This window comes from Pelodiscus sinensis, chromosome 9 (assembly GCF_049634645.1).
Source record: "Pelodiscus sinensis isolate JC-2024 chromosome 9, ASM4963464v1, whole genome shotgun sequence".
NCBI classification, from domain to species: Eukaryota; Metazoa; Chordata; order Testudines; family Trionychidae; genus Pelodiscus; species Pelodiscus sinensis.
The window spans coordinates 34388082-34400309 of record NC_134719.1 but is presented as its reverse complement, the minus strand read 5'-3'; the positions used below and the strand labels follow the sequence as shown (position 1 = coordinate 34400309).

Genomic DNA, 12228 nt, shown 5'->3' with positions numbered 1-12228 from the left:
TTGGGATATAATTGTCAAAGTATTGGTTAAGTATGAAAGTATGGGTTCATTATGTCTTTGCACAGTCCTGCTAAGTCAAATGTCTCCAATTCTTTCTCCCTATATTAAGAAAGATTTTTCCTGATGTTTTTATGTAAAATTAATGTAAAATGTTAGGGGTAGTTGGTTATTTAAAAATAAATGACCGGAATCATCTGTCATCTGACAAAGTGGGCTGTGCCCACGAAAGCTCATGATACCATCTACATGTTTTGTTAGTCTATAAAGTGCTACTGGACTATTTGTTGTTTTTTCCTGTAACAGACTAACTCGGCTACTCCCTGAAGCTCTTGGTTATTTTAAAACATGATAGATAAAACAACAGATTACAGAATTAGCAATAGCCCCAATATTTGAAGTAAACAAATACTAGGGGATAGCATTAGTTTCAGCTAAGCAAAATATACTACACACTAATTTGAATTGTCCTCATCAAAGCTTACCGGCTTAAAAATACAAAAAGATTAACTGTTCTCTATCCATTACCAAACAGCTTTAATTCTGCAGTAAATTTTCTACTAATATGAGAGCTTCTCTGCCATTCTCAATTGCTTACTCTAACTCAGAACAATAATTTTTGATGAGGGGCCACTCTAAGGTGTTTGGTAAGTGGACTTTTCTAGGGAGGTGATGAGTTGTCCGGGATGGAGGTTGGGTGCAGAAGGGAGTTCAAATTAGTGGAGTAGGGTGCAGGAAAGCATGTCGAGTCTGAGAGGGAGTTTTGGTGAAGAAGAGGGTTGTACCTGGGGCAGGCAATTGGGGTGCAAGGTGAGGACGGGGGCATGGATGCAGGAGACGTTCCTGGCCTGAGCCAGGGGTATAGTGGGGTTCAGGGTCTCGGAGGGAGTTGGGTTGCAGGAGGGGGTAGGGTGCCACGGGCAGGCTCTGGCCAGGAGGCACTTATTAAGCAGTTCTAGCCAGCAGCCCATCAGGACCTGCAGGCAGCTGGCTGTTCCATGTGGCTCTCTACTCTGGGGGGAGGTTTGGATGAGGGGGCAAGGCTTTGCACAATACCCCTGCCCCCAGAACAATCTCAGCTCCTATTGGCCTCCCTGCCATGCATGGTGCAGAACGCCACAGGGAGAAGCCAACTTATTGAACCGGTGCAGCTTTTTACAGCTATAGAGATATAAGTGAACCTTCTAAGGGCTGTAACAGTACAACTATTTTGGTTGACCCCCCCCCCCCAAAAAAATCACACCCCTAACTGAAATAGTTATGCAGGTACAATGTGTGTGTGCATACCAGGCTTTCAGCAACCTTTCTGAATTCTCTCAAGCATAGCTTTCAAGGATTCTTCCAGCCTGCTTAAGAAACAATGGGACAATTCAACACAGATTTACACCCTGTGACATCTCACTCCAGTCAGTAGGATTGTACAGGATACGTCACCAATGAATTTGGACCATTCTATTGAAAGTTTACTGAGTTAAAATTAAAGCTTTAAATGTAAAGTATTGTGATAAAAGAGAAAGATATGTTTATTTGTCTAACAGATGGCTTATGTTTCATGATAAAAATGTTTGCATTTAATGTATAAAGATTACCTATTAATAAGGAAGCAGGCATATTTTCAAAGGCACATTTCCATTTCAAAGGTTGCGCTATGTAATTCACTCTTTGATGATATATATATTACAATTAGGTTTGCTCAGTGGGTGAACCCAAAATAATGTCAATGACAAGACTTTATATCTAAATCCTGTTGCTAATACCTTACCGAGCTATTTAATACACTGTATTATATGTAACATCATCAACATCTTGTTTTTCTTCAGAATCACCCAGGCTACAGTCTCAGAAGGCTAGCTGTGTTAGTCGGTATCTGCCAAAAACGAGGAGTCCTGTCATACAGGACTAGTGCAACTTATTCTTCCTTTACATAAGTGCAAGGAAAGATTTTGAGTCATGTGGAAACACTTTTTGATTTATTCTTGGGCTATTATGCATGCTAATGTGTGTGAGGTGCAATGAGAAGGAAATAAAACTAAAAAGTAGATACTCAATTAAATGAATCAAATATATTTTGAAATTAAAAATTAAACAATTAAAGTTTCTGAACTATTGACTCCTATGTATTTTATAAGTAAAGCTGGATAGGCTTTTCAGCTGTGTGAAAAGGATTCAACTGCGGCATAAGATGCAAAGTAATGTGAATTTTGCTGACACCTCTTTCCCCAACAAAAGTCAACATGAAAAAAACCTACCTTCCATAATGTGTGTGCTGTCTTTAGGAGAGGGCCAGAGCTTGAGTTGGAGTGAAATATGAACTACATCTTATTCATACAAAGGACAGAAATGAGTAGGGGAAGCATAATAGTTTTCCATATGTATTTGTGGATTCAAAATAAGAAAGAAAGAAAAAAGAAAAAAGAAAAAAGAAAAAAGAAAAAAGAAAAAAGAAAGTGTGTGTGTGTGTATAATAAAATGCAAGTTTCCATGAGGTTACTCACTCCAGAAGCTCTAAAATGTGTTTATATAGAATTCTTATCTAATTGGTATAGTGGGTTTTTTAGGATAGGCAAAAAGGAGGGCAAAGTAAGGGCCAGATTATGTCTGGCCACCCACAGGTCCAAAGACTAGAAAACACTACATTTCTTTGTGTACAATTACTTTGCCCACGCCCCTCAAAACTGTGCTGATGGCAGTTCTTGCAATACCATGCCTATCTAAACAGAACACAGACTCCACACAACCACCTCACAGGTGCAAGACACCTGAAAGGGGGCCATAACCCTCATCTGCTCCTCCACTGTGCAGAGGATGTGGAATGCTCATCCCATGTAACAAGGACCTCTGAGAGCATTATATATTGATGCTCCCTATTAGTGATGAGGCAGTAAGGTAGGCTTCAAGTAATGGTGGACTTTTTCCATAGTCAGTAACATGTGCAGGTAGTGACTGAACTAGGCAATCACAAAATTACTGTACCACATACATTTTCCAAGTAACTTCTGAATGGTGCTAGGAAGAAGTATATTATAATACAATAAATACTAGTTTACTTAGTATAATAAATAGTTATTTATACTAAGAAGAAGAATTGAATATGCTTTAAAAATAAGTGCTAAAACTTGCTGTTTAGCAGAAAACTTCATTTGTACTTTAACATTTGTGATCTATTAAACAAAAACACAAAAAAAGGAATATAGTACAATCCTGTGTAGTGTAACTTGGAGGAAAATTAGATTCTTTGCATTTTAAATTATAAAGTGGAATTTCAAACATGGCTCTGTAAAGATGGCATTGCAGATCTACACTGTCACGAACTCCAGATCACTGATATTCAAATTTCAATGATTCTGGAGTCAAATTAGCTCTCAATATTACCCAAAAGAGTAGTGTGAAGTCTTTCCACCCCCCCCCCATTTACTCTACACCTATATGCTACCTCTTTCACAGCAAAATGACTGACCAAGTGTTCTATAATTGGCTAATAACAATGAAAAAAATATCCTGACTGGTTGATAAAATCACAGTGTTTTAATATCCTGTATTGCAAAGATTCATTAAAGAACTTCTTGAGGTCCCAAGCCTCAGTTTGAGTATTACTGCTCCTGATCAAATGGGCTCTCAGTTTAGAGCTCCCTCTTTACAAATTAATTGAAGATTTTTCTAACTGCTGGTCCTTGCAAACACATCTTGGGTTCAGAAAAATGTTCAGTTTGTGTTCTAGCTGTAATAAAGACTTTCCAACTGAAATCTGGCATTACCTACCAATAGAATTGTTAGCCAAAAGAGCATCCAACTGACTCTCTCCAAAGCATGTTGTCTCTCTTGGGGAAACAGAAGTACTGTAAATGCTTATTTTAGTTATTAAATAGACATAATTGACAATACAGACAGGATAGAAAGGAAGCAGAGATCTGTTGTACTAAGAGTGACATTTTTACATTGTTACTTTGAAGAGTAAACTCACATCTACTATATATGAGAGAATTTGTCTGTCTGTTCAAGAACTCCTCCTAAAGGCTAAGAGCTAGGTCACCAAATTTGGTATACAGCATCCACTTATGTTAACTTAAACAAACATAAGGGTTTCGTTGTGCCAGGAAAATAGGATTGCTTCTCATTAAAACACACAGAAAAGAGACAATCACCAGGCAGGTGAAAGGGGCTGTCTGGGGGTGTGCTCACTCACCTGAAACTGCTCCAGTCACAAGCCTCCCACACCCCAGGCATTCTGTAGGGAGAGCGGGGGGGGGGGGGGGGAGGGGGGAGAAGGAGGAGACACACATTGCTGGCTGTTCCCCTTTGTCAGGGAGCAAGGGGAAAGTGCACAATTTGTTGCTTTCCTCACTCTGGCTAGGGAGCACAGGGGGCACGAACTCCCTCACAGGGGCAGGAAGGGGAAGAGCAAGCAGCCCTGGTAAAAATCTGCTTACTCACTAATCCCAGATGTTTTAAAATGTTCTAAAATCTCGAGGGGGGGAGTCCTTCAGCCCTACCCCCCACACCACCCAGGTTCACTGCCCAGGGCACTTCATCACCAGTGTTCCCTCTAAACTGCAGGGGAGCACAGCTTCACAGGTGTTTGATTAGCCCCCCACACTCAGAGGCTTAGGGCTCCCAGGGAGCTGACTGACTGGGCAGGGCTGATTAATCACCTGTGCTGCTGCGCAGCTTAGCGGGAACACTGTTCATCACCCCCCAGCCATGACTCCTTCACCCCCATACCTCCAGTCCCCTGCCCTGAGACCCTCAAAGACCTGAGCAACTAAATGTGCCAGTCGAATATATTTTTATAGCTGGTATAGGCCTATTTAATTCTTACATATCAAGGGTGCAACATTTAGTATAAACACATGCAACAGAAATGTCTGAAAAAAAACCAAACTGCTCTTGAAACAATCTAAAGAGATTTCTTTATGTCTTTTCTTTTGAATAATAGGTATGCTATAAATATTGCCTTGAAATAAAAACAAGCACTTATATCCAGATTCTTCAGTCCCTGCATTGTCATCTCTGAGCCTAAACCTCTAGAGTACATCTCCACATGACACATTTACCTAAAGTGGCTGCACATGTCTAATGTAGGCTTTTGTTTAGTGATCATGGTCATTTTCAGTTTGTTTAAATACTGAGTCCTAATGCTTATCCACTAATCCCACGACGTTTTGAAATGCTCTCAAGCTTTTAGAGGAAAAAACTGTTGCATGGACTTTGAAGATGAAACTGACCACAGTTCACTGGAACCAGCCAGTTCAGATAAATAAAATGAAAGCAGACATTTCTTGAGAATATCTTGAAAGCTTTTCCATTAGGCCGTATCAGGGGTATACAATCTTCCCTACCTTCTGATCCCCTCTTTCTTTAAATACTGTGTATATGTATATTTATCTGCTTCATTTGATATCAAGCAAAGATCTTTGGGGAAAAGCTATATCTTTTAGGATTTTGTTTTATACTACATTATAACACAGATATAACTAGAATTATCAAATTTAAAATCTAAACATTCCACAAAGGAGCTATTGCAAACCACCATCACTGAACTTTCTAGAACTAATTGTCAAGCAAAGAAGACATTTAGCCTGTGCATCATTTTAAAGCTGTTGCCACTCCCTGCCAAGCTTAGGTCACAATTCAGTCATGTCTGGGTATAGCCTCTTCATTGGATGTCAAAAGGCTATCTAGGAAAGCACAGTATATAATATGCAAAGTGCGAATGTATTGAAAAGATCTCTGGAAATGCCTCAGGTTAGATTTTCATCAAGGGCTCAGATTCATTTTTGATCTCATGACTGTGTTAACCTGTATTGTGTTAATCTGGATGTTCGCTGGACAGGTAGCTCTACTATTTTACTAGCCTATATTTTAGAGAGAAAGAAAACCTATATATTACACTCACTTTACTAAGGAATGAAGGACAATTTTGTGCCATGGTAATACAAACTATTAAGCAATAACCACACCCTGCTAAATTTGAAACATCACTAATGGAAACAGTAACTTCAGCCAGCAGTGAAGCAGGATACTCTGAAAATACATTCGGCTGTTTTCTTAATACCATTCTGAAGCACATGATACACACATGAGACAGGAAAGAGATGAGCTGTGGAATCTGTGCCTAAGAAGAGGGGTGCAAGCAAAGTCTGACAGTTGCTACCTCAAAAAAACCTAACACTGTGGGTCCTCAAATCGGAGAAAGGGTACTTGTTTGTCATGTCTTCTTTAACTGAAAAATGAAACAGGTGGTTTATGATGATATATAGTCCTCAAATCCCATTGCTCGCTCCGTTTTAGCCCATGTTCTTATCCCTTCTGATCCACCAGGTTATTTGTACATCAAGAGCTTCCATCATATTGCCTTTCAGTCAAGCTGGGGAAATGTGCAATAAGCTTCTTTTCAAGTAATTGCTTATGCTACCCCCATTGCTTGGCTCTAGGAAAAACACAGATACCACCAGTCCCTGGGGCCAGATCATGCCCTGTTGATATTTGCACACGCAGAAGAGGCCCTCCATATACAGATCTCCCTCTGCTGAAGAGGCGAGTGTAAGTGGTTTCAGCCACCTCTTGACTCAGACCCAATAGAAAGCTCTTTGTGGCTCTGCTGGTGAAAAGCATCATCCTCCTCTAGACCTCTCAGAATATTTAGGGGAATTAATTCAACCTAAAGTTTTTCTGTGGAGCCCCCCATGCCATGGAATTCTTGTTATGGAATAGGAGGAACAGCATTACCAGGAAGCTGAGTTTGGGGCTCTGGAGCAGATGTATAGGACTTCCATATGGATGTCCTGGCCTACACTAGACTTCCCAGAGTTCCACAGGGTATGTCTACACTACCACCCTAGTTCGAACTAGGGTGGTTAATGTAGGCAACCGAAGTTGCAAATGAAGCCCGGGATTTAAATATCCTGGGCTTCATTTGCATCTTGCCGGGCGCCGCCATTTTTAAATCCCCGGTAGTTCGGACTCCATGCCTGAGGCTACACGTGGCACGGAGTAGGTAGTTTAAATCCCGGGCTTCATTTGCAACTTCGGTTGCTTACATTAACCACCCTAGTTCAAACTAGGGTGGTAGTGTAGACATACCCACATGGATTTCCAAAAAGCCATAGTTCTGAAAACTGAACTCCCTTTCTTTCCAGAAGCGAATCAATACTTTTCCTCCAGAGGTAGGATGTCCTCCCATTTCCTCTAAGGGAGTCCTCAAGTTTTCCTCCTCTATCTACACTCATGTCTCTACAGGAGGAGGTGGTAACTGGGCTACCCTTTAGAAACCAAAGACCCTGACTTCTATAACAAACCCAATATTCATTCCAGCTTCCATCCTAATCAGTGGAAGTTTTGATCCTTGCTGTCATTGGAATAAATTAAGAATGTTTTCTCGTCTCTTCTATTGCGTGGCCCAATTCTGAAGCCTATGTCTCAGAACTGAGCCCTTAGAAAGCAGAAGAATAGAATAAGCTCCTATTCTGAGCTTGTGACTTGCGTAGAACAGACTGCTGGCTACTTCTGCATCTTTAGGTTGGCTACATGTTAAAGCAATTGTAAAATTGTAATTACATTTATCAATATTAATAGCTCATTATTAAGCAAGTAGGAGATGACCAAAGACACACATATTTTACTTGTGAACAAAAGTCATAATTTCACTAAATGTAAAGAAACTGCCTGAAAAATTCATAAGATCTGTTTCACAAATTACCAATTCAACCATAAGGGTGTATAGTAAAAATGACAAAAGATTTGTTCTTACAGTTGATAAAAAATTTATACCAAGGCATTCAAGTAAAGTTACTTTCTGTGTTCTGATTTAATGAATCATTTGCACAGTATCTGACTGGGTGACACAGATGTAGAGCTCGCTGAAGCCTACCCTAATGCCTACTGGTATAGTCTTCCTTGGGACAGTAATGCCAGAACAATGTGTCAGACTGAAGTAATATCAAAGAAAGTAAGTGCAGTACTGGGGACGCTGTGAGGTTGGCCCACAACACTTTTTGACCTGTGAATGTCTGGTAAGTACTTCTCTGTCCTACAGGCTCCAGTGACCCAGCAAGCCCAAAAGAAGAAGCATCAGTGCGGTAATAAACAGTCTCTGCAATAAGATTTTTGCAATCTTGTAATTCAAGCTGAAAGACATACAAAGATTGCTTGATGGTTTTAACCCTATTGCAAGGCAAAGTCTGACACTGTGTGAAACCACCAGTGATTTCCTAAAAGGTGAAATGATGTTAAATGTTTAATATGAATTTGTGAAAAGAACTGCCTATTTTAGAACACTGAAACGTTTACACATTTTGTCTTTATTTAACTTTAAACCTGTACATTAATTTTTAGAATAAAAATGAGGGAAATTACTCGATTATAATATAGACTATAGATTCCATAGTGTATAGAATGACTTTGAATTCTTATAGAATTATGTTGAAAAAGAATAAGTAAAATCAGGCTTATGAATAAGGAAAAAAGACCAGATCTTACAACATGCAAACAAATGATATAGGAGTTTAGACATTTTACTATCAACATTTTACATAAAAAGCTATTTTAAGTCCATTCAAATGTGAAGAAGAGAATTAACTATCCCAATCCAAATGTGTCTGAATTAAGAAATGCAAATTTTTCTCTCTCAAAATACAATGGTTTATTCAACAGTGCACTGAAAAGTGATTCAAGTATATCATTTTAATGTATTGCACATTTTAAGATATAAACAGACGAATTCCTTACAAAATGCAAACAGAAAATATCCGTTAGTATTTTCCACTATATTTTCTTCCATTCGAAAAGTTTTCAGAAAAAGCCTATTACTGAACACTTAACATCTATTATAATGCACAAAGGATACTTTTTATAAAGTTCACAACAGATAACTAGATCAAAATATAACAAAATCTCTGCTGTAAAGTATTCCACCACAGAAAAACTACTCACAAAAGAAACACTTGAGTTGACTTGAATATACTTGCCTACAGTGCCTAACATAATTTGTAATCAGATTTAAAGAAAAACACTCATGTTTTATATAATTTTTCTAATTCTTAAAAAAAGGCTACTCTTGATAAATGTCATATGGTATTTAGAATAATTTTGGTACTTACGCTGATAACAACACAACAGCAATGAGGGTCCATTCCGGCATTTTGTGAATAATATTTGTATTTGTTAACCTAAAAAACAATAAGGGAAATATCAAAAATGGTATTTTTTAGAACACAAATAAGATCAGAATAGTTGAAATTTAAGTTTAAGCAAGAATAAGGAGCTGAATTTTAAGGCCAGATTTTGAGAATCACTGTGACCTGAGAACTGTGTGCAAGTTTTTTATTGTTCAAGTATCTTTAAAAAAAGATTTTCCAATCTCCTTCCTAATTATAGACACCCACAAAGAAATCAGGTTTTGGTTCCCATTACAGCAGTGTTAAAGCAGAGTAAGGCTGTTGAATTTCTCCAGAGTTACAATGGAGTAGCTAATAACAGAATCTGGTTCGTTATATTATTACCAATATTCCACAATACCTAGTTATTTTAAAATTTTTGGTTTTCAAGACTCTCTTATTTGAGCTTTTCACAGATACTATTAACACGCCTTTTTTCCTCTGTTGTAATACGGGTTGGCCCTCCCTGGTCTGTCACCCTTGAGACTTGACTGATCTTGGATCAGGAATTTTGCCAGACCAGGGGAGGTCATTTCTGGCCTTGCTCTCTGCCCTGCCACTCACCAGGCTTCCTGGCTCTCCCCAGGCAGCTCAGGTTGTGCACTAGGTTCCCCTCCCTGCATGCAGCCCAGCCGAGCCACGCACCCGGCTTCCTGTGGATGACACTAAGTTAGGGGGAGAGTTAGATAAGCTGGAGGGTAGGGATAGGGTCCAGAGTGACCTAGACAAACTGGAGGATTGGGCCAAACGGCATCTGATGAGGTTGGGATGGAAGAATCCCAAGCATTGTTACAGGCTGGGAACCAACTAGCTAAGCAGCAGTTCAGCAGAAAAGGACCTGGGGATTACAGCGGATGAGAAGCTAGATATGAGTCAACACTGTGTCCTTGTAGCCATGAAGACTAATGGCATTTTAGGGTGTATTAGGAGGAGCATTTCCAGCAGATCTAGAGAAATAATTATTCTTCTTTATTTTACACTGGTGAGGCCACATCTGGAGTAATGCGTTTAGTTCTGGGGTTCCCAAATATAGAAAGGATGTAGACGCATTGGAGAGGGCCCAACAGAGGGCAACCAAAATGATTAGGGGCCTGGAGCACATGACCTATGGGAGAGAAGCTGAGGGAACTGGGCTTATTTTGTCTGCAGAAGAGAAGAGTGAGAGGAAATTTGATATCAGCCTTCAACTTCTTGAAGGGGGGGTTCCAAAGAGGATGGAGAGAGGCTCTTTTCAGTGGTGATGGATGGCAGAACAAGGAGCAATGGTCTTAAGTTATAGTGGGGGAGGTCAAGGTTGGATATTAGGAAAAATGATTTCACGAGGAGGGTGGTGAAGCACTGGAATGGGTTACCAAGGAGGTGGTGGAATCTCCATCCCTAGAGGTATTTAAGTCCTGGCTTGACTAAGTCCTGGCTGGGATGGTTTAGTTGGGGTTGGTTATACTTTGGGCAGGGGGCTGGGAATAGGTGACAGGAGAGGGATTACTTGATAATTCCTTGTTCTGTCACTTCCTCTGGGGCATCTGGCATTGGCCACTGTCCAGAGACAGGATACTGGGTTAGATGGACCTTTGGTCTGACCAGGTATGGCTAGTGATATCATTAGTCTAGTATGCCCAAGTATCATTAGTTTAGATGCCCAAAGGGCATCAACTTGCTGGCTATAGGCTGAAGCCTTTCACATCGGTGGAAGGAGTAAAATATGTTCTCTGCCTGCTAACCCAAGCCAGAAGACTATTCCTGTGCCCTGTAAACTAACTACCCTTGAGCCAAAATGATGCCCTTCTCTTTCTGGTGCCAGACGCTAAAGTATGTATTGCATAAAATAGTGCTCTACTCTAAACAGAGAATCTGAACAACAGCACTCTTAGGGTATGTCTACACTACAGCGCTAATTCGAACTAACTTAGTTCGAATTAGTTAATTTGAACTAAGCTAATTCGAACTAACGCATCCAGACTAAAAAACTAGTTCAAATTAGCGTTTTGCTAATTCGAACTAGCATGTCCACATTAAGTGGACCCTGAACCGGGGTTAAGAATGGCCGGAAGCAGTACCGGCAGGGCATCAGATGAGGACTTAGAGCGTGGAGCTGCTGCCTCAGGCTAGCCGAGGGCTGTGCTTAAAGGGACCCGACCCCCACCCCGGACAGACAGTTCTCAGGGGTGCCCCGCTTGCAAAGCAGTCCTGTCTTGCAGTGCCCTGAGTGCCCACACTGGGCACATCACAGCACTCGGCCATCAGACCGGCTGCACTTGCCCCAGGCTGCCATCTGGGGAGAGAGGGCAATTGGGGGGCTGCAAGAGAGCTTCCACCCCCAGAAGCCCGCAGAGCCAGCCCAGTCCTCCCCATCAGGGGCTCATACCCCATTCCTCCCTCACCTCCTTCCACTTACCCTTCCCTAGCCCCCCTTCCTGATGTACAAAATAAAGAAAACGTGTGGTCAAAAATAGAATCTCTCTTAACTGAACAAAACTCGGGGAGACTGGGAAAAGGAGGTGGGAGAGGGGAGGGCAACTACAATGATCAGAGGTTTGGAAGAGGTCCCATATGAAGAGAGGCTAAAGAGACTGGGACTTTTCAGTTTAGAAAAGAGGAGACTGAGGGGGGATAGGATAGAGGTCTATACAAGCATGAGTGGGGTGGAGAGGGTGCATCAAGAAAAGTTCTTCATTAGTTCCCATAAAGAAGGACTAGAGGACACCAAAGGAAAGGAATGGGTAGCAGGCTTCAAACTAGTAACAGAAAGTTGTTCTTCACAAAGCAGAGTCAACCTGTGGAACTCCTTGCTGCAGGAGGCTGTGAAGGCTAGAACTAGAACAGAGTTTAAAGGGACGTGAGATAAAGTTATGGAGGTTGGGTCCATGGAGTGGTATTAGCCAGGGGGTAGGAGTGGTGTCCCTGCCCAAAGTTTGTGGAAGGCTGGAGAGGGATGGCAAGAGACAAATGGCTTGGTCACTGTCTTCAGTCCATCCCCTCCAGGGTCCCTAGGGTTGGCCGCTGTCGGCAGACAGGCTATTGGGCTAGATGGACCTTTGGTCTGACCCAGTACGGCCATTGTAAGCTCAGAGCTCAGGGT

General features: G+C 41.1%; 1 protein-coding gene across 4 annotated transcripts in view; it reads right to left on the bottom strand.

Moving 5' to 3' along the window:
- The window catches only part of RPAP2 (RNA polymerase II associated protein 2), a 68886-nt gene that overhangs the window by 18574 nt on the left and 38084 nt on the right, over positions 1-12228 (bottom strand). For all 4 annotated transcript variants that reach the window (XM_075936530.1, XM_075936529.1, XM_075936532.1 and 1 more), the window contains exon 11: positions 9093-9161. In XM_075936530.1, coding sequence (XP_075792645.1) covers positions 9093-9161 — 69 coding nt within the window. The remainder of the gene's footprint in view (positions 1-9092; positions 9162-12228) is intronic.